The 27,134-nt window shown below is 40.9% G+C and overlaps 1 protein-coding gene across 2 annotated transcripts; it reads left to right on the top strand.

Moving 5' to 3' along the window:
• The first annotated feature begins 212 nt into the window (after positions 1-212).
• On the top strand, positions 213-25,627 carry LOC121254959. 2 transcript variants are annotated; one of them, XM_041155208.1, is made up of 8 exons: positions 213-505; positions 2,043-2,450; positions 2,867-2,908; positions 3,008-3,396; positions 10,109-11,471; positions 21,462-21,556; positions 23,375-23,516; positions 24,638-25,627. In XM_041155208.1, exons 1-8 carry the CDS (start codon positions 328-330, stop codon positions 25,315-25,317), a joined length of 3,297 nt encoding a protein of 1,098 aa, XP_041011142.1. In that variant the 5' UTR covers positions 213-327; the 3' UTR covers positions 25,318-25,627. The 2 variants fall into 2 exon arrangements, with proteins under 2 accessions (XP_041011142.1, XP_041011143.1); XM_041155209.1 differs by lacking the exon at positions 2,867-2,908.
• Positions 25,628-27,134: the final 1,507 nt, after the last annotated feature.

Raw genomic sequence — 27,134 nt, 5'->3', positions numbered from 1 at the left:
CTAGACAGCGTATTTGTCTAGTGGTTTGTCTCATTTCATTATGTAGATGAGATAAAAGTTAAAAGTTGAATAAAATATTGTTAGAATATAATTTTTTAATATTATTTTTATTTTAATATTTAAAAAAATTAAATTATTTATTATATTTTGTATTAGAGTTTAAAAAATTTATAATAAAGAAACGAAACGGTATAACCAAACCATGCATTAATTGGGTTTGGACCGTTTGTGACCCGACCTCAAGCCCCAAGTCTCCTCCTGGATGTTTGCTTGTTTCGGTGCCAGTAACAAGGCAGCGAACAAGGAGTAGAGAGCAACGAGAGCACGATGAAGGAGTGGAAATTGCTGGTGCCGGTGGTTCCTTTTGTTGTCCTTGCAGCATTCTTAATATTAGCTGTTGACTCTGAGTCGGACAGCGTTGGAGAATGGCAGATGCTCACCAAGCAAAACTTCTCTTCTCAGATTCGACTCCACCCCCATATCCTCCTCTTCGTCACTCTTCCCTGTATTTACTCTCTCCCTCTCTCCTTTTCTGTGTCTCTACATATATAATGCTTATATGTTAATCGGGAATGGTCCTGTGATTTCCCTTTTTTTTTTTCCCTCTATTTTCCCCGTTAATTCTTTTGTTTGAATGAGACAAAATGAAGAGTTCTGTTGCTGCTGAACAAATTGAGCCCTGTCTAATTTTAGAGTGGTGAAGAAAATAAACATACTTTCTTTGAAATGTTGTGGGAACACTTTTCTGCCAGTCAGAACAAACAAAGGCATAGAAGCCAATATTGAATTTAAGGTGTGAGGGTTGCTTACTTTGAATTTTCATGGCCTACTATCTATTCATTAAAATTTTTCCAGGCATTATTTCTGGTTGAAACTTTGCAGGTATTAAAATTTGAGAGCATAAGTGAATTCCGTAAGAATTAATCTTTGCAACATATGATCTTAGGAAGCTTTGATTAAGGACTCTAGAATGCTCAAATTTCTGGGTTAGGGCTGTCCCAGTTTTATTAATTTTTTCTTTTCCTATACGAGATCCAATTGGGCAAGTTTCTAGTTGCCTTCTATAACAAATCAGCGCCTAAATTAATTAATTTTATACCCTTTCCACCTCGGTGTTTCTAGTGTATAGTCCCTAGATGATACTTGGGTGGCAGCCTTTTGCTTATTTTATAATATTATCTTACTGATATAAAAATCATTAAAAGAAAAGAAATAAGGTTATAATGAACGAGAAGCTTCATTTCAGCAATATTTTCTCTATGAGCTAATCTTCTTAAATAAATCATAAGTTTCATGCTTTTTCCATATACCTGTGGTTTTCACGCATTTGAAAATTTTAAGTAACGGAATTTAATTAAGGGTGCAAATGCGGTGAGGGTTATTTGAACGGTTGAACCTGTAAAGTCATGTTAACTTAAAACGTTGGCTGTAAATCTGTCATGTGGGGAAACATGCCATAGCTCGTTACTATATAAAATGTGGACTTGTAGTGTCTTCATTTGAAATGTTTGAACCATTCTAAGGTTAGCTTCTCTTTCCTTGCATCCATGCAATCTCTATCTGATACTAATTGCCAAGCCACCTTATGATGTGATAGCTGACTGCGTAGGCACACAGGTATGTATGTGTCTGTACAGAAATGATGGAGCATGCCCTGGACATTTTGGGTTGCTAGTTAATAGTTGAAGTGGTAACACAGATGTGCTAATATAATTTCTTTTTCCAATTAGCTTGTGTGGATAGATTTTTTTTTCCTGCTACCATCTTGTCTACATTTTGCCTCTGCTCATGTCATGCTACTCATATAGAACCAGCATAGCAATGTATACAGGGATTTACATTGTAATATGAATTGAAAAGAGTGATCCATGGAAAATGTTGTCTTAATGCATGCAGTGTAGTCTTTCTCCAGTTGCGGAAGATGTTCCCCTTGGTTATTGATTGTGATGATTTTCATTAATTATTGTTATTATTGTTGAGCCAGCCTTTTATATTTTTCTTTTAGACTAAACCTAGTCATTGATTTTGATTTTGATGCAAAGGGTCCGGTGAGTTTCGCTCCCTTATGAAAGAAGTATCACATGTGGTTTCTGATCGACAAGAGGAGTTTAGCTCGCTAAAGTTGATGTTTATGTATAGAAATAGGGAAAAGATGTTGGCAGATGCTGTCAGTGCTACCGAGGAAATAACAATTTTATACTACCAACATTCTATATCTTACAAATATCGAGGAAGATACCGAGCACAAAATATATTATCCTCAGTCTATCCCTATATGTTGCTTGTGCCTGAAGAACTTCCTCTGAAGTCCTTGAAGAGTCTAGAGGACTTGAAGATGTTTATTAGTTCAACTGACAAGGCTCTACTTCTCCTTGAATTCTGTGGATGGACTCCTAAATTGCTGGCCAAGGAGAAGAAAAATGGAACTGAGGGTGATTCTGGTGCACAAGGTTAGTGGAACATTTATTGGCAACCATGGATAATTTTTCTACATTTCTTATTTTTCAACTAATCTTATCATTTTTGCCTTGAATAAATTCTTTTCAGCTAATCTCATCACTTATCTCAAAAAACATTTATTGCTGAAATAGTGAATCAATTTGGCTGCTCTGTATCGTTTTGTATCCCGAATTCCATTTGATGATTTATTAATTTTTACTTCAATTATTGACATCATCCTTTTTTTTTTCAAATCAACTTTTTTGTTTACATTTTTATCATAACCTTTTTTGTAACATAGACAATCATCTTGTCTTTGTTAGCGGAAACAAAAGCTTTGATATGATTTGGAATGTCTCTATTGGCTACTTTTATTTTGTGGTGTTAATTTTATCCCTCAGTGCTAGTAACATAATTTTCTTTGCAGGCATGAGCTTTAATGAATCACCAACTAACCAGAAGGTGGCTGGTAGTTTCTAACTGCAAATGATTGCGAGACTGATTTTGAATTAAAAATAAAAAAATTATCTCTAACACATTTGTCACTTCTCCTTCTTTTCATGAATAGGGGATGAAAAATGGAAGTGTGGTGTGCAAAATGGGTTCAGTGAAGTTCCTTGGCTTGGGGAATTTAGCTCAAGAAATGGAAGTGCTCCTTTTGAGGAAATTGAGAATTTACACTCTAGCGCCTCTTCCTGTTCCTTAGAAGAATTTCAGCAGTTTGATTCTTTCTTCTCGAAGTTCATGATTGTTGCAAGAGAGCTCTTTCTGCCCCCTGAAAGACATAGATTTGGCCTCGTCTCCGAAAGATCAATGCTTTCATCTCTTGGTCTCGAAGATTCTGATTCATGGTTTGCAGTGCTTTACTTTGCTGGATGTCCTACTTGTTTAAAGATTATTAGGAAAGCGGATGACCTCAATAATGTTTTACACATTGACAATCCTGTTGTTAAAGAGGTAATTTTAACCAGTTTTCTCATCACTTATCTGGTCTTTTTTAAGGTTTCCTTATATTATATTCTCGTTCCAAAAATTGTGGCTAAAAAATTTTCAGATGTATGAGTTACTTGGCTGATTCAACGTGAGTGGGATCGGTAGTTGGCCTTGCCTAGAATGTCTCATCCAGTGGTTTAACTATTCATCAGAAAATATTTATCTTTTAGCTTATCCAGTGAAATTTTACATGCTGAGGGCTAGGGGTGTGGGATGGGTCACTCGTACCGGCCCAGCCCAATCCATGCATCCCGCTAGGGCACTGGTGGTTGGGGGCTGGGTATCCTACCTGTCTGCCTGTTTGGATATAAATACTTAAAATCCCTAATTTTATGCATGTCATTCTCTCTAGCCGCACCCCATCCTTCTCTTTCTTCCTTTTCTTCTCTTCTCTTCTCTTCTCTTCTTTTTCTTCTTCTTCTATCTCTCGACCAAGGGAGATCCATGACCACCATGCCATGGGTCTCAAGAGCAAGGGTGAGATTTTGTATATCCATATGTTGGATTTTGGACCATATTTGTGCGATTTTGTTTGGTTTTGTGGCAGTTTTTGTATATTTGTAGATTTTTTGGATTGGATCTATCAGCTCTGGTGGATTTCTGGGCTTGTCTTTTCTATTGAGACAGTTAAGCTCATACCATTTAGTATCTCATTTGTCTTAGTACAATTCTTGCAATATGTTTGTGTCAGTGAGGTCGGACTAAAGATGGTTGCTCGTTCTCTGTTCTGTATATAAGCAGCACTGGTTCTTCAGAGCCATGCCCATATCAGATGTGCTTTTCTTTGTAGGAGTGTGAATTTAATGTAATATTATTGATGTAGTGGTAAATATAACAAGTAAGTCATGCAATTTAAGCCTTTGTGTGTCTCTCCTCTTTTAAGTGTAATTTAAGGATGCAAGTTTAATTAGGCTACTTTTGGATGTTAAGGTGATCTCAGATGATTTGTGAATATTAGTGACAAAGTAATGAATAGTAGTAAAAAAGTAGTGAATAGTTTGTGAATAGTAATGAATAGTAGTGAGGTAGTCTGAGGTGATCTCAGATCACATCACTAACCAAACACACCCTAAAGGTTATTATATTATAAGCTGCAATGATAGAACTTTTAAAAATGTGTTATGTTTCTGTCTCATTATGTATATCGAAATTTACCTCTTTTCTTGTCCCATAATGGATGTCTATGTCCAAAGATAAAGCATAACATCACAGGATGCCAGCCTCCAGGGGGTCTTCCGGCGACATTTTCTGTCACTGTTCCCCCAGCTACAGTGAATCAGTTTTCGGCTAAGTTGTGTGGAGTTGAGCCCGAGGTTGGGATTGGCCCGTTGCAGCTCCCATCTACACAGAGGATGTCGACTAACCTAGGGGACTCCCCCCTTCAGGTAAGGAGGTCGAGGTGCCCCAGAAAATTGCGATGGAGGTTAGAGACTCTCCTGGCATTTGTTTAGAGTCAGAATCTAGGCCTGGTTTGGGGTTGCAATGTCTTCTATTGTTCCAGCTTTAGGGGCTGTTGTTGAGTTAGAATCTGAAGGTAGTGAGGAGGTAAATGGTTCTGAACAGTCAACCTCACAAGTTCCTTGCACTCAGTTTTCCAAATGACTTGCAACTGGTGTTTGGTGGTGGTGAAGATTCTGTATTGTGCGAATCTAGAGAATTTGTTGATTCTGATGAAGACTTAGAACTTTTCCTCTGTGTTCTATTAACCCAGGCTTTGAATGGTCTTGTAATTCTTTTGACTGGGTTTTGAGAAAGGTGGAAGAAATCTGAAGCTGTGTTGGCATTTCATGTGAGGGATTTGAAGAGCAGTTTAAAGCTTTGTTTATCGCTGTCGAGGTTGGACATCCTGCTCTGGCTAGATCAGCTGCTAAAAAGGAGAGGGAGTTAAAAAGATTAGAATGCACAATTAATTACAAATCCAGGGATGGGAGTGCCTTTAGAGAAAAGGGCAAAGAGAGAGCTGTCAATGGTTTCTCATGAAGCCTAAGATAATTTCTTGGAATGTTCGGGGGTTAAACGACTATAGAAAGCATCTTCGAGTAAAAAATATGCTAAGGTAGTGAAAGGCTGGTATTATTTGTTTCCAAGAAACTAAACTAAATGTTGTTAATCAATCGATTGTTCATAGTTTATGGACTTGCAATTATATGGGATGGATGGAGTTAGTCTCCGATGGAGCTTCGGGAGGCATTATTGTTATGTGAGATAGGAGGGCTGTTGAAGTTGTTGATCATTACGTGGGTGAATTCTTGGTGGCTTGTCACTTTAAGAATGTGGATGATGGTGTCAATTGGGCTTTTGCTGGTGTTTATGGGCCAAGTTCTTATTCATGTAGGAGTATTCTATGGGAGGAAATGACGGGTATTTGCAGTTGGTGGGACTTTCCATGGTGCTTTGGAGGGGATTTCAACATTACTCGCTTTCCTTGTGAACATGAAGGGGTTTCGTCAATTTCTAAAGCTATGTCAGAATTTTCAGATCTCATTTCTGAGTTACAGCTGATTGATTTACCTATGGCGGGAGGAAATTTCACGTGGTCTAATGGGAGAGCATGGTCTCGTTTGGACAGATTCTTGGTCTCGGTCTCTTGGGAAGCATTTTTCTAGAGTTAAGTCAGAAAAGGTTGCAGCGTATTGTTTCTGACCATTTTCCTATTTTGTTGGACTGTGGAGGCATTTTTAGTGGGAAAGACACTTTAAATTTGAAAATATGTGGTTGAAGGAAGAGGGTTTTGTTGAAAAAGTGAGCAGGTGGTGGACTTCTTATCATTTTTCTGGTACTCCCAGTTTTATCTTGGCTGAAAAATTTAAGGAGCATAAAAATGATTTGAAGAAATGGAATGCAGAGACTTTTGGAGGAATTTAAGGAAATGTTGAAAATAATAGAAAACTTCTTATGGATCAGCTGCATAGTTTGGAGGAATTGGAGCTGTCGGGTTCAATAACTTTTGAGGATAAGGAAAAGAAGAAAGGTGTTCTGGCAGAAATTGAAAAATTAACACTTATGGAAGAAATATCATGGAGACAAAAAATCCAAAATTTTATGGCTAAAGGAAGGAGACAAATGCACAAAGTTCTTCCATAAAATGGCAAATTCTCATCGTAGAAATAATGCTATTGAAGTTCTTCATTGTAGGAGATAATGTGATTTGTGATAAGGAGGAGATTGAAGATCATATTGTGGATTTCTATGAAAAGCTCTTTTGTGAAGAATTTTCTTGGAGGCCTAAGTTAGATGGGTTGTCTTTTGACATCATTGACCATTTTTCTGCTGCTTGGTTAGAGAGACCCTTTGAGGAAGATGAAGTTCTTGATGTGGTTAGGGGTATGTCCAAGGATAACGTGCGGGGCCCGGATGGTTTTTCCATGCATTTGGGATGACATTATGAAAGTTTTTGAAGAATTTCATTCCTTCCTGAAATTTGAGAAGAGTTTCAACACTACGTTCATTGCTCTTATTTCCAAAAAGGTGGCCGTGGTAGAAATGAGAGATTTTCACCCTATTAGCTTGGTAAATGGAGTGTATAAGATTATATCTAAGGTGTTAGCTAACCGCCTTAGTGTGGTTATAGATAAGATTATAATGAAGTCTCAAAATGCCTTTGTGAGGGTAGACAAATTCTTGACTCAATCTTAATCACTCATGAATGTTTGGAAAGCAGAAAAAGGATGGGGCAATCTGGAATTTTAGTCAAACTGGACATGAAAAAGGCTTTTGACCATGTCAATTGGGATTTCCTTCTCTACTTACTTGGAGATTTGGTTTTGGAGAGAAGTGGTGCTCATGGATAAGACATTGCATTTTGACGGCCAGATTTTCTATCTTAGTGAATGGCTCTCCAGTTGGTTTTTTCAATAGCTCCCGTGGTCTAAGGCAAGGAGACCCTTTATCTCATTTCGTTTTTGTTATTTTTATGGATGCGTTGAGTTGTATGATTAATGCGGCTGTGGATGGTGGCTTTGTGTCGGGTTTTATGGTGGGTGATGACACACGGGGCAGAATCACTCTTTCTCACTTACTCTTTGCAGATGATACTTTAATTTTCAGTGATTCCAACCAGGATCATCTTAGAGCTTTAAGAGCTTTGCTGTTGTGTTTTGAAGCTGTCTCCTGGCTTAGAATCAATTTTTTTAAGTCTGAAATTGTTCCTGTTGGTACAGTTACAAACTCTCTTGATCTGGCCAATATTTTGGGTTGTAAGGTATCTAATTTACCTATGAAATATCTCAGGTTACCTTTGGGGGCCCCTCACAAATCTGTGTCCATTTGGGATGGGGTGATTGAGAAGATAGAGAGGAGATTAGCTGGCTGGAAAAAGATTTATTTGTCAAAAGGGGGCAGAGTTACTTTGATTAAAAGCTCCTTGTCTAATCTTCCCACTTATTTCCTGTCTCTTTTTCCTTTACCTGCGGGAGCAGCCAAAAGAATTGAGAAAATTTTCAGGAACTTCTTATGGGACGTATTGGGGAGGAAAGAAAATTTCACTTGGTGAGCTGGAATAAAGTTTGTGTCCAGGTGTCATGTGGAGGCTTGGGCATACGAAATTTAAAGCTTTCAATAAGGCGCTTCTTGGGAAGTGGCTGTGGAGATACAGCAAAGAGAGTAATGCATTATGGAGGCAGATTGTGGATGTCAAATATGGAAGGATGTGGGGGAATTGGTGTACAAATGAAGTAAAAGGGGTGTTTGGGGTGGGCTTGTGGAAACCCATTAGATTAGGATGGGGGGACTTTGGCAAAAACATTTCTTTCAAAGTGGGGAAAGGGTCTAATATTTTTTTCTGGCATGATGCATATTGCATGGTGTGGGGATTCAGCTCTCAAATATTTATACCCTAATCTCTTTAGGATTGCAAGAAACAAAGGGGCTGCAGTGGCTGAATCCTATCAGTTCTCTAATAATCTGCTGCACTGGAATGTGGAATTTAATAGAGAATTACAGGACTCGGAAGTGTGTGAAGCTGCTGATTTCTTTGTAAAACTATATGCTATGAAGATCGATCAGAATAGGGAAGATAGGCTGCTGTGGGTTCATGATTTTAATTCCAGATTTTCTGTGAAATCTTATTACAAGGTGTTAAATAATAATGGTGACTCAGCTTACCCCAGGAAAAGTATCTGGAAAGCAAATGTGCCTAGCAAAGTTGCATTCTTCTGTTGGTTGGTGACACTTGAGAAAATAGTAACCACAGATAATTTGAGGAAAAGAGGCTTATACGTGATCGATTGGTGTTTTATGTGTCAAAAAGATGGCGAATCTGTAAACCATATTTTTCTTCATTGTGAGGTTGTGACAGCCTTGTGGAACGAGATATTTGTCTGGGTAGGCATGGTTTGGGTGATGCCTTCGTGAGTGGTGGACTTTTTGGCTAGCTGGCATGGTTCAGTGGGATGTGGAGGCAGTGCAGAAATTTGGACAATGATCCCCTTGTGTTTGTTCTGGTGTTATGGTTAGAAATAAATGGGAGGTTTTTTGATGATTGTGAACGTACTATGGGAGAATTCAGGGATTTTGTGAATGTACTATGGGGGAATTCAGGGATTTTTTCTATAGTACTTTAAGTTTTTGGGTGAAAAACCTTGCAAGGGATGGAAATATTTGTAGCTTTGTTTTAGTCTTGTTTTTCTATAGCTTGTATTTAGGTGCACTCACTTGTATACTTCATGTGTACTTGGCTATGCCTATTTACTTGGAATAAAATTTCTCATTACCTATAAAAAAAAAAAAAAGATAAAGCATAAAACTTCTTTCCTTCCCACCATACCCTCTGCTCATACTTTCCCACCACCCATTTCAAAAGTCGAGATAATTGAGAATTAATTGTCTTTTTGTAAAATCTCTGCATTTGGCAACTTAGACATGCGTTAATTGACAGGGGAGTATATATTTGCCATAGACTTGCACTCACAAATGTGGACCTGCTGTACCCATTCAATGCAATATCAGGGAGTATTTGGTGTCATATATGTATCCTCAATTGTGTGCTGACCATCATCGCTCTGTCCTGAATCAAATGAGTATTAAAAATTCCTTCCCAGGCATTTTTTTAGTTATGTACTCAGTTTGGCAACATTTGGTTTACTCTAAACAACTTTCGATTTCCATAAATTTTGATGATGAGGAACCCTATGACCATGCGAACGCAACATGTCTTTTACTTGTGTAAATGGCAAAACCTACCTTCTAATTCCAGTTAGGAAGGAAATGCTTTTGCAAACAGGGAGTCATGCTGCTTTATATGTTCTATCTGAATATGGTTTCTTACGGACAACTCAAATAATGTAATTGAAACAACTTATTTGATTGTATTCCTTTTTTAACTTGTTAAGTTTGTTTGATTTAACGTACCTTCTATTTGTAATTGTTCTATCTAATCGATGTTTGGTAAATTGCATGCAGTGGTTTTAGTATAGCCAATATCTGTCTGTTCATGGGCCGTCAGGTGTTGAATTTCTCTGTTTCTTATTTTTAGTAAGCTTTGATATATGGTCATGTATAAAGCCAAAATTGACTTCCTTTCATGGCCGGGGGTTTTTGCACACCCTGTAATGCTATTTGTCTTTCTACATCTTCTTCATCTCTCTCTCTCTCTCTCTCTCTCACACACACACAGAGACACGGTTTGGTTGTTTTCTAGCAATTCTTATGTTAGCATGTTTCTCTTTGAATCATGCAGCTGGAAGGAAATAAGAATGATATCGAGCCTGCTTTACCTGCAAATAAGCCCTCAATGCTTCTATTTGTGGATAGATCATCTAACTTATCAGAAACTAGAGGAAGGGTTAAGGAAGCTCTTGATGCATTTAGAGAATTGGCGCTGCACTATCATATTTCAAATCAGATAAGCGAGCAAGAGAGGGAACAGCCAGAGAAACCCTCAGTCCAAGATTATCAAGCATTGGACAGTAAAGCAAAACATCCGAGATTAAAACTATCTCCAACAGCTCGGAAGATTAAATTAAAGGAGAAGCTGTCCACTATCATGATTTTAAATGATGAAAAACATGTCACTTTGGATAAAATAGCTTCAAATCTAGAAGGCAGTTCCTTGCCTAAGATCTTGGCACACCTTCTTCAACAAAATAAAGAACTTAAATTAAGCTCCCTTGTGAAGGAGTTGGGTTTCCAACTTTTATCTGATGATATTGACATCAAGTCAGCAAATACGTTGCCATCACAGAGAGTTCAGCCTAATGAAGTTTCACCTGTAGTTTTTAAGGAAGGTCTTGTCTCAAATAGTGATGATTTGGACAAAGATCAACACACAGAAAAAAGTGTATCTGCTCAGGTGCAGGAGGGAAATTCTAAACTCACTGATGGTGAACCTTCTTCTCAATATAATGAAGGGACGAAGGCTTATGTTGATAACATTAAGCAATTAATATCTGTTGAAGCTCACCAATCTGTTACAGCTCTTAAAGATGTAGTGGTCGAAGAGAAAAGACCTGAAGATGTGGCTGTTGAACAAAATAAGTTTTCTCATGCAGACAACTTAGATGAACAACAGCTTCACTTTCAAAGTTTTGAGGGCTCTTTCTTCTTTTCTGATGGTAACTACCGGTTACTTAGAGCTATGACTGGTGGTTCAAAGATTCCATCTGTGGTAATAATTGATCCAACTTTGCAGCAACATTATGTACTACCCCAAGAGTCAAATTTCAGCTACTCTTCACTTGCTGATTTTCTTAATGAATTTATTAATGGAAGTCTTCTTCCATATCAACGGTCCGAACCTGTTATTCAAAGCCCTAGGGAGGCCACTCGTCCTCCATTTGTAAATGTGGATTTTCATGAAATGGATTCTGTCCCTCGAGTTACCACACATACATTCTCTGAGCTGGTTCTTGGCTTTAACCAATCTGACACCAAAGATGCATTCCATGCCTGGAATAAGGATGTGTTGGTCCTTTTTAGCAATAATTGGTGTGGGTTTTGTCAGAGAATGGAACTAGTTGTTCGAGAAGTATATCGGGCTGTGAAGGGCTACATGAATGCGTTAATGGGTGGATCAAGGGATGTGGAAAAATTGTTTAATAGCGGTACGTCCTTAATATAGTTTTTAATTAAATGGGCATCATAATTTCCTTTTTCTTGCCTTCCAAAAGTAAATGTGTTTTTAAGTGCTTCATATTGGAAATTAATCTTCACACCATTAACCAAGGATATTTCCTTTTGTTTTGCCCCTTGTACATTCATTAACACTAGACCAATAAAAAATTTGAAATTTGGGTCCACGTAAAGTATGGAGTAAAACGGATAGATTTCTTTGTGAGTTCTCGACTCCACTATAAAGTAGAATAATTGACTTTTGCATGATGAACACGGTTAGATATTTAGTCCATTGTCCATGGCCCAAAGGCCATCTTGTCTCTCTCTAGACGAAGATTTCAAAAGCCCACTTCAAGTTTCAAACTTTTTTTGTTTTGATAAGTAGAATTGTATTGATAGAAATAGGCATAGTCCAAGTACACAAGAATTATACATAGAAAATGCCCAATTACCATTAAGCACTAGTGTGGGATACAAACAGATCATGAAAATTGCTTCATTACAACTAATGACCGAAGCCCAAGAAAATAAAGTATTATAAAAGGATCTCTTCAGCTCATCCAAGGAACGTTCCCGATCTTCAAAACACCTCTTATTTATCGCCATCATTTTCCACATATCAACAATGTGAGCATTTTCCCTAATTCCTTTCCAGCACCTGAGAATGTCCTTAACTCTTCTAGCATTACTCAAGCCACCCCAATTTGGTTAAAGATATCATTCCACAAGAACCGAGCCACCTCACAATGTAATAAAAGATGATCCACAGATTCCCCATTTTCCTTACACAAGATTCACCAATCCACAATGATAGAGACCGCGTTTTCTCAAATTATCAGTAGTGAGCAATCTCCCAAGAGAAGCAGTCCATACAAAGAAAGCAATCTTTGGAGGCACCTTACACTTCCAAATAGCCTTCCAAGGGAAACAATGATCATTAGAGAATCTCAAGAGAGCCTTGTAATAGGATTGCATCAAGAACCTATTACTGCCACCAGGAATCCAAATCATCTTGTTGATGTCGTGTTTCGCAGACTGGGCAACTCCACTTAGCTTGGTTCACTTCAGTACCTGTTGATGCAGAGAACCGGGGGCTCGAGGCAGCCGGGGTATCTCCGATGCTCAAGTTAGACTTGTAGAGTGTTTGGTAAATCGAATGGAAGTAGGCAAATGAACTTACAGCCCTTCCTTGGGGGTGGGAGGGGGATATTTATATACCTGGCCTGGGAGATCCTTTGATGGAAGGATTTGTGGTGGTGTCGTCTATACCTGACAGTCAGATCGCGGGGGTGTCGCCTGTACTCCAGTCGTGTCCCGTGCCAGCCTTCTGTCAGGTGGCAGGGCCCCCACGCCTGATCGTGGCTACCACTGTCACCCCAGTCCATGCCATGGTGCTCGTCTTCACCATCCATTTAATGTGGCATGGCCTCAAACAGGTGAGCCTGTACTGCTCAAGCTTGTCCAGTCGTTGGCGCTCGAGTACAGGGGTTGTCCCTAACACTTTTCACCCAAATTGTCGGCCAGTTGCTTGGTGCACAGGTCTGCATAGCCATTGACACTTAGAGTGTCAGGGTTGTTCCTGACACCCTGGGTATGGGTTGTTGGCCATCCATTGTGCCAGTCTTCTTGGGCTTCACGCTCGGCGCGTCTCCCTCCTTTACTTGCCGTGGGCTTCCTGGACCGGCCTTGCCCTCCTCGACCCAGCCTTAGTTTACATCACTCGAGATTCATGGGTTGGGCTTGCTTGGCCTGGCCCAGGCCTAGGGAATTACTCTCCTCACAGTACCCCCACGAATTCCTAGCATACATGTATGGTGAGAATTAAAAAAGTTGGGTCCCTTTGGTACCCTGCGACCGTACGTTTGCTCCATTGAAGCCTTTGCAGCGCCTAGAGTCCCACCCCTTCACCTGTGGAGTTGGGGCTGGACTGTGCTTGCCACACGCATGTTGCCTGATCATTTGAATTCCCACAAGCTCGCCGTCGGTTGAAGTTCCCGAATTTACCCCACAAGTGCTTGGCTGCCCCATTAATGTCGAGGTGTCGCCTCGGATCCCTCCCACTCAGACTAACCCGTCAGTGGGTTTCCCGCCCATGCACAGAGCCTATCATTGGGTCCTGCTTATCACACGCCCATCTTGTGCCAGTTGGATCTACGACCCCCCTCGCACGTTTCTTGAGGGTTGACAAGTCGCTTCGATCTCTGACCTTAGTTGCTTCGTTGTCCCCTAAAGGCCAACCGCTGCTCCCTTCCCTATATAAGCCTTCATTCTTCCCCCCTTTCACCCATTTCAGCTTCTGGTTCCCCTTACTCGTTCTGCAATGGTTGTTACTAGTCAGTTCGACGCCCATCACCTGTACTTCGCTGGGCAGAGCTGGGAATCGTCCGTGTTCGATGAAGATCTTTGTGCCTGTGGAGGACTTACAACATCCCTCCATCTGCGATTCTGGAGATTCCTGGCCGTCGCGTTCCTGTGGTGGACTCAGATGGGAAGGTGTTGCGGGTGGCGCTCTTCCCATTGATTTTCGCGAATGGACTGTGCCTGCCTTTCTGTTGCCCCATTCGGGACATCCTCGACTTCTTGGGGTTGGCCCCTGCCCAACTCCACCCCAATGCCTGGCGACTCATGGTGGCCAGTTCCATAGCTTTTCAGAGGGTACTAAGATCCGACTCGGAGGAATATCTCGATTTGACGGCTCGGGAATTCTTGGCAGTGTACTGAGTCCTACGCCTCTACAGAAGCTTGTGTAGCTTCCAAGCTCGTTCTACTGAGAAATGCTTCATTACTCTGGAGAGGCACTTCTCCCACATTAGGTATTGGTCCCAATGATTCTTCATTTCTGGTTCGGGCTGAGAATATCCCGAGGGGGAGGAGGTCCATTAGAAGTTCCCTGTGCACGCTATTTAGGCCCATGTGCCAAATAGTAAGTCTTTCTTGATCAAACTAAGTGAGAGAGAGGAGCTTAGGGTTGCGATTGTGTTGTCCTGGGGGGCCGCCCATGCTATTGACACCGAGACGGACGCGATGTTGTCAGAAATCAACATCCGGCTGTTCTTGACTGTCCCTGACAGTTCCTACGTTCTCAGTCGAGACTTCCTGTCGGTTCCCCCTTCATCCTCGGGAAGAAGCGCCAATCTCCCCCCCCCCCAACAGTTGGTGATTGTGACAAACGGTGCCGAACAGATTGCAGTGACACTGAAGTGGCGTCCGAAATTGGGGCTGGTGTCCGAACATATCTCGCCCTTGCCCCGCCTCTCAGGATAGCAGGCGTCCTGATCGAGCCGGCATTCTCCCCAGCTCCTCCTGTGTAGTTCCGCCGAGTTCCTCTTGCGAGGCCTAGGCTAGTTCCTCCGGCTAGCTTTGGCGAGCATCCCCCATCATGGCTCAGTCGATCAAGTTCCACCGGGCACCTCCCACTACATTTTCGGCAGTGCTTCTCGTCCGATCCCAGCTGGCACCTCCCATCGTGGTTTGGCTAGTTCCTCTAGCCCAATTTTGGCAGGCACCACCCATCATGGTGCAGCTAGTTCTTCTCGCCAAGTCCTCGTTCTGGAGGCACCTTGCCCCTCATTCACGCCGCATGTGGTCCCGTCTCCGCTAGTTCATTTTGCCGATCATGAGAAAGCACCATGAGGAAGTTAAGTCCCTTCCTTCCTTTGAGGAGACGCTCGCCTAGGTGGAAGCCACTCACGTTGAGCCCCAGGTCGGGGGAGCAGCTCCCTCATCTCCTCCAGTATGTTCTATCCCAACTGTTTGTGAGGCGGTCGGGTTGAGCTCTCCCCCGGTCCCGGAGCCTAGCGACGACCTCGTATCTATTCCGTCGCCTTTGTTGGGCCACTCCCCCAAGCTCGACGTCGATTCTTACTTGGTCTCGAACGACCAAGCTCAACAATCCCACTTTCTTGGTGTGATGGGCCCATGGGCAAGGGAGGTTGTTTTGCCAGTTGGAGCTACGCCAATAATCGTGGAGGAGCTTCCCTGTCTGGCGTCGGTCATACAAGTGGAGGAGGTGACCCTGGAGGTGGAAGACATGTCGGGTGGTGTAGAAGAACCCTAGTCGGGGCCGACCCTGCAAGGCGTACCGGAGTCGGGAGGGTCGGAGCCTGGATTGGCGGAGACTAGTCCTGGTGACGAAGCCCAAGTGGGTTCGAGCGTAGTTCCTTCTGAAATTGCTTTTGATGTGTCCGGGCCCTCTTGGCTACTGGCGGGCTCAGGTCTGTCCTTCCGTTCCGAGTTGGGGGGTGCCCAGGTGACAGGCCCGGGCTTTGAGAGGACTTGGGCTGAGGCGATCGAACGAGAGGCTCAGAAACTTAGGCCTCTGTTTGCTCAGGTGCTTTCTACTCTTACATTCTTTGCCTCTCCAGATCCTTTCTTCTCTAACATTGCCTTTGGACTTCAGGCCGCGGATCAGCTGGCAGGTATGATCTTGGGCGAATGGGAGGCTTTTGAAGAAGAGAACAGGGCACTTCGCTCCCTAGCCCTTCTTCCGTGCATGGAGGTTCGCAAGGCGAACCAGGAGGTGACCGAGCTGTCCCTGGAGTGCGACGGCCTGGTGGAGGACTTGGTCACTCTGAGGAAGTCTAACAAGCTTCTGCGCAAGGAGGGTAAAGAACTTCGTGACCAAAAGAAGGTGGTGGAGCGGGAGTTGGCCTCGGCGTGGGAGGAAATTTCTTAGGCGACGGAGGAGTGCCAACGGCTTAGTCAAAAGAGAGGTCAAGATGGAGGGGAAATACTAAGGATGGAGCACGAGCTGGAGTCTACCCAGAGGAGGCTCTGGAATCTTTGGACGGAGAAGAATCAGCTGCAAGAGGAGCGGGCTTCGGATGCTGTGCGGTGCTCGCGGTTGCTGTTTCGATACTTCGAGCTCACCCGGTCCGTTTGCCAGCTAAAGACCCTGGCACAGCGACGCCGAGACTGGGCTCATTCCTTGGAGTGGGAGTTGGGCCATGCGACAAACACAATCTTGGCCTGAGACATCACCATCTCGACCCTGGAGTCCACCTGGGAGACCAGTCACAAGTATTGGGGAGCGGTCAGGTCCCAAATTCAAAGCGCGCCGTCTGTTCGAGATGAGGCCTGGGGTAATGGCTACAAGGAAGGTCTCGAGCGCCTAAGGGACTACATGAGGGAGAATCCTTCGGTCGACCTTAGCACACTGGACCTTTCCTCACTTGATCCCGACCCTCAAGTCTTCAAGTTTATTAAGAACCTGGGGAGGAATGTGATGCCGTTGGCCTTCCCTGACGCGCCTCCCCCTCCATGATTCTGCTGCTGCATCTTTGCTGTAATTTTTTTTTTTTTTTTGTTTCTTCTTTTTCACGCTCGGTTGGGCTTTTGGTGTAATTAGCCACTCTTATGAATTTGCGCCTTCTTCTTTTGTTGTCATTGTGTTTTCCTTATTCCTATGCACCTTTCTTCTTCTATTCTCTCTACTTTTTTACGAATTTTGCCAAGTCGGCAAGTTAAGGGACTTGTGTCCGATTGGTTATTGGGGCAGAGCTCAGGAGGCTTTGGCTTGAACCTTTCTTCGCGGTGAGTCCAGTGACTCGGCTTGTAGCACGAAGCTTGGCAAGTCAATAGACTTGTGTACGATTGGTTGTTGGGGCAAAAGCTCAGGAGTCTTTGGCGCGAACCTTACTTCGCGGTGAGTCCAGTGACTCGGCTTTAGCACGAAGGTTAGCAAGTCAAAGGACTTGTGTCCGACTAGTTGGTGGGGCAAATTTCGGGAGGCTCTAGCCTGATCCTTACTTCGCGGCGAGTATAGTGACTCGACTTGTAGCATGAAGGTCGGCAAATCTAGGGACATGTGTCCAATTGATTGGTGGGGCAGAGCTCGGGTGGCTCTAGCCCTAAACTTACTTTGCAGTGAGTCCAGTGACTCAGCTTGTAGCAAGAAGGTTAGGAAGTAAAGAGACTTATGTCCGACTGGTTGTTGGGCAAAGCTCGGGAGGTTTTGGTCCAAAGCTTAATTCGCGGCGAGTCCAGAGACTTGGCTTGTAGTACGAATGTCGACAAGTTTAGGGACCTGTGTCCAATTGGTTGGTGGGGCAAAGCTCGAAAGGTTTTGGCCCTAAACTTACTTTGTGGCGAGTCCAGTGACTCGACTTATGGCATGAAGGTCGGCAAGTCAAGGGACTTGTGTTCGACTGGTGGGTGGGGTAGAACTCGGGAGGCTTTGGCATGAACTTTACTTCGCGGTGAGTCTAGTGACTCAGCTTGTAGCATGAAGGTTGGCAAGTCAAGGGACTTATGTCCAACTGGTTGGTGGGACAGAGCTCGGGAGGCTCTGGCTTGAACTTTACCTTGCGGCGAGTCCAGTGACTCGGCTTGTTTGCTCGGAGTTTTTAGGCAAAGTCAAATTGAGGCGAAATGCTTGGTGCTTTCTCATTCATTGAATATTCATCATACATTTGTGGGCGAAACTGTAAGCCCTAGGTGAAGTATTTCTTCAAGTGCTTGGCGTTTCATGGGTGAGGGAGTTTGTAGTCTCCACTGTCCTTTAGGCGGTAAGAGCCAAGCCTTCTGCTGGTAGTCGCCACAAACGGTCATTCCCACTGGGGGCCTAGCTTTCCTTTTTTCTGGGTAGCGACTCTTGTCTGCTTCAGAGAATGGGGGGCGGGAAGGGGAAAATGAACGGGGGGGCTGGGGGCAGCCAGGGTAGCTCCAATGCTTAAGTTAGATGTGTAGATTGTTTGGTAAATAAAATGGAAGTAGGAAAATGAACATAGAGCCCTTCCCAGGGGTGGGAAGGGGATATTTATATACCTGGCCTAGGAGATCCTCTGACGAAAGGATTCGTGGTGGTATCTTCCGTATCTGACGACTAGATTGTGGGGGTGTTGCCTGTACTCCAGCCGTGTCCCATGCCAACCTTCTATCAGGTGGCAGGGTCCCCACGCCCCAATCATGGCCACCATTGACACCCCGATTCGTGCTTGGCGTGCTCGTCTTCGCCCTCCATTTAATGCGGCTTGGCCTCAGATAGGTGAGCCCGTACTACTCAAGTCTGTCCAGTTGTCAGCGCTCAAGTACGGGGGTTGTCCTTGACACTCTGCACACGAGTTGTCGGCCAATTGCTTGGTGCACAAGTCTGCACAACCATCGGCACCCGAGTGTCAGGGTTGTTCCTTACACCCTGGGTATGGGTTGTTGGCCATCCATTGTGCCAGTCTTCCTGATTGGGCTTCACGCTTGGCGCTTCTCCCTCCTTTACCTACCGTGGGCTTCTTGGACCAGCCTTGCCCTCCTCTGCCTAGTCTTAGTTTACATCACTCGAGCTTCGTGGGCTAAGCTTGCTCGGCCCGGCCCAGGCCTAGGGAATTACTCCCCTCACACATCCTATCCTCCGTCACACTACCGAATGACATTGGATACAAGGAATCGAAAAAATCAGCAAACATTCCAAGTTCCCAATCATGAACTGCTAAAAAAAAAAAAAAAAACTGACATTCCAATGGAAAGAACTATTAAAACCAATGTTTTGAATACCGTACCGGACGCCGTACCGGTCAAGGCACTGGAACGAAATATTTCGGTACCGGTACCGTTTCGGGATAGCGTTTTGGGATAACGTTTCGGGATAGTCGATATATAAATAAATTATATATATAAATATATATAAAAATTATATTCTAAAATAATAGTCTATATATAAATAAATTATATATAAATACATATATATAAAAATTATAAATAGTCTAATATCAATTAGGGGTTAAAAAATAAGCTTGTAGTTTGAAAAAACGAAAAAAAAAAAAAAAAAAAAACACAGGCTGAAATATCGGCCGGTACCGGCCGAAATATAGGCCGGTACAGGCCGAAATTCAGGCCGGTACGACCGGTACCGGCCGGTATGGCCGGTACGGAACAGATATAGTACCTGTACCGGCCGGATGGCCTAAACGAAAAATTTCGGCCGTACCGGCTGGTACGGTACGAAATTTAAAACACTGATTAAAACACACCAACAAATCAGCCACCACAGCCTCTTTATCACTAGAAATCTGGTAAGGAGGCAGAAACACATACTTAGAGCTCTTGCACCAGACCAAACATTGTGCCAAAAGTAGACACCATGACCATTTTCAACTGCCAACCTAAAAAAGTTGGAGAAACCCTCCCATCTAGAATGAATATATTTCCACAAACCCACACTTCAAGTTCAAACTTGGTCATTTGGAATTGAATTTTTTTTTATAAGTCATTTGGAATTGAATTTAATCATCAGAGTTCAATCAATAGCAAAATTGTTACATAAAAAAGACAAGTAAATAACCATTTGACATTTGTGGTTGAAAAAAAAGGTGAAAAGCTAAGGTTTATGGTGATATGTGGTCATTTCGGTTTATATGATGAAAAGATGGCATATTTTCCATAATCAAGTATGTTGTAAGATTCCCTTTCAATGACATGACATGTATAAGCATCCTCTTCACTGTATTTGTTGCAAGTGTCATTGGTCATTACCTTAGTTTCTAGTTTTATGTCATATGGTATATACTTGTATGGCGAAATCTGTATTAAAACTTACTAGTTTCATGTCATATAGTAATCATTGTTGAGCACTTCTTGAAACATACTTGGCGCTTGGTTAAGAGAAATCTAACGTTTGTCTGGCTTCCACATTTATAAGAATGCAATTACAAGTGGCTGTAAAGTCGCTTCTTTGCCTATGATGTATCTAGGCCTCCTGTTGGGATCTCATTTTAAGGTCTAATCCATTAGGCATGGTATTTCTTAGAAGATAAAGTAGAGACTGGTTGGATGGAAGAGGTTATATTTGTCAAAGGGTGGTAGAGTTACTCTTATAAAGAGTACTTTGTCAAATTTGCCCACTTATTTTATGTATATTTTTCCTCTTCTCGTTGACATTGCCAATAGCATTGAAAGATTACTGAGGGACTTCTTATGGGTAGATAAGAGGGTGGTGCTAAAATTTCCCTAGTGATCTGACCCAAGGTTTTATCCCATATATTGAAAGGGGTTTGTTGGGAAACTAGGAAACTGATCCTTTTTAATCGGGTTCTATCTGGGAAGTGGTTATAGTGCATGCCAAGGAGACAAAAAGCCTTTGAAGGATGTTGATATCAACACCCAATGGTAGTTCATGGGGGGATTGGTGCTCTAATGATGTTGGGACTTATGGGTTGGTCTATGGAAAACAATTTAAAGGTGTTGGGGGATTTCTCCAGATTCACCACATACGAGGGAAATGACTCAAAATAAGGGAAATAACTCAAAATAAGTTTCCAACACGATGTACAATGTGGAGATCAACCTCTTAACAGGGCTTTCTTGGTATTGTAGATTTTGAATGGGTTCCAATCAATGGGAAGTGGCCTTTTTTTGTTTTTTTGTTTTTGTTTTTGTTTTTCGTTTTTTTTTTTAATTTTTTATTTATTTATTTATAGCAGTATATGATTTGGAGATCTTTGCCTTGTTCTATGCCTGGATGTAAAATCGTTTTGCTGGCATTTTCTCCCCCCGGAAATTTGCATTTCCCGTGGAAGAATATCTGGAGGAGTAAGGCTCCACCAAGAATGGCATGCTTTGCTTGGGTTGCAGCGTTAAGGAAAATCCTTGTACGACATGGTTTATGGAAGCCTCGTTTGTTTTCCAGAAGATTTTGTATTGAAACCTATGTTGGCAGACATGTTTTCCGGAGAAAAGAATTTGTATTTAACTTTTTGGGAGCATTACAGTATTTTTGCGTTTTGGATTTGAGAGCTAGTCGTGTAAATTGTTGTCATATAATTTTGATAGCCTTGATTTCATCTATTAGACTTGGGAAATTACTTGTTTTGACCATATGGAGTGCTGTGTGCTGTACTATATGGAGTACTGTGTGCTGTTATAATGTGTACAATACATAAATTATGGATTCTTAGCATTTCCCTTTAAATTATGAAATGGTAGAAGAATGCTCGAACTTAATATCTTATAAGTCTTCAAATTTTAACAATTTGCTATTCATGTAGCAGACATTTTGAGGGATGCCTTGGTGAAGCTTCCACTGATCTATTTAATGGATTGCACATTGAATGATTGCAGTTTCATATTAAAATCAATGGATCAGGTCTGGGATCTACATTTAATTTCTGTTTTTGCTGAATGTTTCACATTATTCATTGTTTTAAGGTTGTGTCCTTCTCCACATCTTAGTTGGCAAAACATTTCAGTTTCTTTTTTGGCTAGGGGGCTTTTTTTATTATTATTATTATTATTATTTTTTTTTTAAGTTTTCCATATTTTCTGTGTAATCTTTGATTTCGTAATTTATCATGTTGCTTTATGTGATATACTGTGTTATTCTCTTAAGTTTCCTATTTATTTAATTAGGTCATTGCTAGATCTCATTATTCATAAGAGTATATATTGGTTCACTCTCATTAATCTCTTCTAGCTAAAAACTAATCACACAAGTGGCAATCATAAATAGGACTGCCAATAGAATAAGCTTAAAGATCGGCTAATATTTATTGACCTCTTGTACACAGTTTTTCATGTCTTCAAACAAACTGTTTCAAAACTCACTGTTCAGCAGTAGAAAAGTGGGAATGATAGCCAATGGATTCTATGTCAAATAGTGCTTCCCCAATAAGAATGGAATAGAGGTTGTCATCATGGATTCAAGAGCCGTTGGATGTATATGTGACTTGGCAATAAAAGAAATAAGAGTATTCAGGGTCAAGAATTAAACCATTTGATCGACTGCAGTTGGAACTTGATGTGAAAGGTATATTTAACTATTTGTTAATAAAATGCTAAAATTTTCTATTGCTATAATCAAAGATGAAACTGAGATTATTTGAATCTCTAGCCTGATGGAAGGGGTGTCATGAAATGGTCATTAAGGTTTGGGGTTTAAGTGGTCAGTTATAAAAAAAAGGTTTGGGGTTCAAGTGTTAGTTTTTTTATGGAATTGATATATATATATATATATATATATATATATATATATATTTCTCGCTAAACAAAATTTTGTTGATCATAAGAATAGCCAAAAACCCAGGTATATGTGACATATACAAGAGCGTCGTAGCCTTAGTGTGCTAGTTCAATGATAGAAGAAATTCATGGAAACTCACTCCATTGAAATCAATTACAACCAACCAATGAAGTAAAGTATTGAAAAACAATTTCCTAAGCTCTTTCAAGTAAACTTGAAAGAAAGAAATGTGTTAGCTAGCTTAATGGTAAAGATGAACTAGGGATATGACTAGGGTTTAAATTCTTTAACTTCCCAACATCCTTTTCTTTTGTGCTTGTGAAAGTGAACCAGTATGGACAAAATGATTAGTTAACGTCGCCAGTTCTTGTTTGACCAATTTTTCAAATGGCTCTTTTGACTTCCCAACATTCTGTTTTTCTGTTAAACTCATGGAAATGAATTGGTCAGGTCAATGATCAGTTTGGTTTACCAAACCTCTGGTTATAGGTGAAATGGACCAAAGTGACCAAATTTTATTTGAGGGGGTAAATTAGATTGGAACGAAGGTAAGAAGTTGAAGCTCTGATTGGTCTAATCATCATTGTGCTGTCTGGTCTTGAAACATTGCCCAAACCTATTGGACATTCTCAACACACATTTTCCAGAGGTTCTTACAAATATTGGTGGAATATTAGGAACCTGTTGGATCTTACTAAGCTTCTGAAGTTCAAAAATGTTGTTGAATTTAAGCTGGAGCCTCCCTTATCATATGAGACTTAGCAGTTGCATCTAAATTTTTTTTACATTGTTTAGTAATTACTAAACATTTTAGTTCAACATTTACTGGCAGTTGCAGCTTAAAGTTATTTCTCAAGTTTAGAGTTGCATCCTAGTTTTTGTGTTGATTTTTGTTGTAAACCTGCCATTTTGTTTATGTTCTTTTGTTTTACTGCGATTGTGCAGGAAGAAGTATATCCTGCTCTGATGTTATTTCCAGCAGAAAGGAAGAATACTGTCTTCTATGACGGAGATGTGGCAGTAGCTGATGTAATCAAGTTCATATGTGATCATGGAAGCAATTCTCAACATCTTATGAGTGATAAGGGTAATTTTTCTTCATGTGTATATTTTTCGACTAGTTAATGAGATTACCAATTCAAATGAAGGAAAACGATTAACTTTGATAAGTTGGATGTTGGCTGCTTTGGAATGTTGCTCACATTTGTTCTACCTTCTGGGCTTCCACCATCGCATCCTCTTGCTTTTAGCAATTCTGAGTGCTGCTCGCTACTCTTCTTATGGCTGTGAAAAATCGTCTATTTCTGTTGCTAATCTGTATGCTATAAATGTTTGGTACTTCTGTCTTCAGTGGAGTTTTACTTTTTTGTCCTCTTGGTAGTTTCTTGGTTGGTTCACATATCATAATTTAATCTTCTTTGAAGTCCTGTTTTTGTTGGTCGGTTGGTTTTGTGCAGATACAGTGCAAATTTTGCTTTCATACTATCATAATAAATGTCATAGCAGTTATCAGAGCATTATAGCTTATTTGATGTTCTCTAGGGTCATGGTTTTTGTTACTGTACTTACAAAAGAAAGACCTGCATGTTCTCATTTAAAATGATCACTTTGCTTTTTAGTTAAATTAATATCTTAAAGCGTTGCGATTAGTAGTTTAGTTTTTTTTTTTTTGTTTGGTTGGCAATAATAGGCCAATGGGTTCATATGTGCTATATGCGTGTAGAGACAGGTAAACCTGCACTAGATGCTGTCGCTGAGTGCCATATGGGTCACCTTGTGAAATGCAGCATGGGTATAGAAAAAAATTGTTATTCCATTTTGGAGGTGAATTGAATGCCCCCATTTTCATCCTGTTGGGATAAAACTTATTTGTGTACATGGGGCTGATGGACTATACATGTTGGTCCTTGAGATTGAAAGTACCTTCATCGAAGAAAATGAACCTGTCAACTCCCTGACTATATGTATAAATAACCACGCAGACAAAATACAGAAGTTTCTCGATGAACTCTTTGGAATTCAAATTGAATTGTAAATTTGGCAAGAAATGGCTGGAAGAACTTGCTCAGTTTGTGCTGATTTTTCATTGTTTTTTCCTTGGCTACATTGTTTTGTTTCAAAGTCGGTTCATTGTTTTCGCTAGTTAGTTATTCCTTTTTTTTTTTAATGGCTTTTCCCCAACTCCATAAACCTTGTATGCTAGTGTAGGAATTCTACGGACCGTTGCTGAAAAGGGAGGCAAGAGTCCGGATCTATTTAAGTATGCATCTACAACTGAAATTCATGACAAAATAACACTCGCAGAGGACAAATACCATGACAGCCTATTAAAAGATAGGACGCCAAAAGGAGTCTTCAAGTACATTCAAACCAAATCTCATGCATTGAAAGACTTGCACGAAACTGCCCCTCATGTTGTAGCCGGTTCTGTCCTAATTGCTACTGAAAAACTTCTCAGCATACAACCATTTGGTCAGTCACTGGTTCTCATTGTAAAAGCTGATGAAATTACTGGATTTCAAGGTCTAATTATCAACAAGCCTATCAGATGGGACTCACTGAGTGAACTGGAAGAAGGGTTAGAAATACTAAAAGAAGCTCCTCTGTCCTTTGGGGGACCACTTATGACACACGGAGCACCTCTTGTCGCCTTAACTCGAAGTGATACTAAAAATCAGTATCCTGAAGTTCTACCAGGTGTTTACTTCATTGATCAAGTCGCCACAATCCGTGAAATTGAAGACTTCAAGTCAGGCAACCGATCCATTGCTGCCTATTGGTTTTTCTTGGGTTACTCCAGCTGGGGTAGGGACCAGCTGTTTGATGAGATTGCTGAAGGGGCTTGGAATGTCAGCGATGATGGTTTGAGCCATTTAAAATGGCCATGAAGTTTTAACTATTTAATCAGCTGGATTGCATGGCTTCTATGATAGAACCTTTGGGTGACTAGCAGGGACTTCAAAACAGCGGACAATCACTGAAGTATGGTTACACAGAAGAGCGTAGCACATTAATTAGAAGTTGATATGTTTATAATATTATTAGTTTTTTGTGCACGATAATTTGTAAATGCAATACTGTTAGTTTTATTTCTACTAAAATGAGTTACCTAGCTGTAATTTCAACCAGATTTTCATGCTTGGGATTTTAATTTTTGGGTCAGTTTATTTTATGATTGAACATAGTTGGTTTGTTGAATTTATTCTTGTCTTGTTTGGACTTTAATAAAGGTTTGTACAAGCCAAGAGCCTAATGGCTTGATGGCATATAGCCCGGTTCTCCAAATGGAAAACCTGGTTCGAACCCCCCACCCCCTTTATAAAAATAAATAAATAAAGGTTTGTACAAAGAGTGCATTAATCTATACATTGGATGTGGTGTAAAGGTAACTTGTACTCCTTCCAATCAGAAGATGACACATAGATGATGCATAGTTTGTTTTTTTTTTTTTTTTTTTTTGGGGTTAAAATTAAAGATGCACTACACATGATTATTTAAACCTAACTAAAAGACTGAAATAAAAATATAAAATATAAAAGCAAAAAATATAAAATCCTTAACCTTAATATATTTTCTAAAACTGCCTCTAGCTACTACCACTACTATTCTAGTCGTCACTCGAGGTGGCTCACCCTAAGAGACGGCTAGAGGCGACTGGAGTCCACCAGAATCTGGTCAGAAGTCACAGGGATCCCTTTCCATGAGTGAGTTTACATCTATATTATAAATTTGTGTTTTGATTGTTTGGGTGAGTTTATTTTACTTATCATGAAAACACTGATGTTGCTATATCTGGTTGGAGGGTGTAAAAGTAGCTTTTGTACCACATCCTGTTTTGAAAAGCAAGAAACTCAATCTTTGGAATTTTGGATCATTTGTATCTGTATTTTTTATTTGTAAAATTTACGGTACTATGATTCAAAGTTCAATAATTTTCAAATAAATAAGTTAGGCTCTATCTTTGTTGAGCTTGGCCCAACCCCCAATTATAAAAAATTTATGGCTCATCTAGGACTCGTTTGTTACATACCTCTTCTAAAATGGAATCTCTTCCTCAAGATAAAACATAGTTTAATTGAATAGGACCAATTGGTAGGGGTATTTATATCATCCTCATGCTCCTAAGTGGCTATCTTCTCGGTGTGGTGAGTCCAAAGCACTTTGACCATTTGAATGGTCTTATTGCACAGAACTTGGGCCTTTGTGCTAATACTCCCATGGAAAACTTCTTGTAGGTTAGGTCATCTAGCACCTAGAGGGGCTCGTACTCTAATACGTGAGTGTGGTCCAAAACATACTTTTGGAGCATAGAAACATGGAAGACGCCATAAATAACTGATAAGTGATGTGGAAGTGCTAGCCCATATGTTGCAATTCCAATCATCTCCAATATCTCAAAAGAGCCTATGTACCTTAGGAGATCAAAAGTAAAATAGGTTCTATGAGTATAGTATGTCAATTAATGAACAGAGCCTGTAATAGAAGAAGAAAAAGGGCTCAACTTGACCTTTTCCTTGTACCTCATGATCTTTTACATTGCGCAGCCTTTAAGAACACTTTGCTCCCCACCTCAAACTATAGCTCTTGCCTTCTTTGGTTCACATAATTCTTTTGTCGCTCCTATGCTAATGCAAGCTTCTCCTAATGACTAAGATTTTCTTACACATCTCTTATAAGATTTCCCATCCAAGCATCATTCACTCTC

Source organism: Juglans microcarpa x Juglans regia, chromosome 3D, assembly GCF_004785595.1.
Source record: "Juglans microcarpa x Juglans regia isolate MS1-56 chromosome 3D, Jm3101_v1.0, whole genome shotgun sequence".
Taxonomy (NCBI): Eukaryota; Viridiplantae; Streptophyta; class Magnoliopsida; order Fagales; family Juglandaceae; genus Juglans; species Juglans microcarpa x Juglans regia.
This window is presented reverse-complemented; position numbering and strand designations above follow the sequence as displayed.

Excerpts from the sequence above, each read along its gene's own strand:
- LOC121254959 (XM_041155208.1), top strand. The coding sequence starts at position 328 with ATGAAGGAGTGGAAATTGCTGGTGCCGGTGGTTCCTTTTGTTGTCCTT. Across the intron at positions 11,472-21,461 it reads GGAAAAATTGTTTAATAGCG|ACATTTTGAGGGATGCCTTG; the intron begins GTACGTCCTTAA and ends TTCATGTAGCAG. Across the intron at positions 23,517-24,637 it reads ACATCTTATGAGTGATAAGG|GAATTCTACGGACCGTTGCT; the intron begins GTAATTTTTCTT and ends ATGCTAGTGTAG.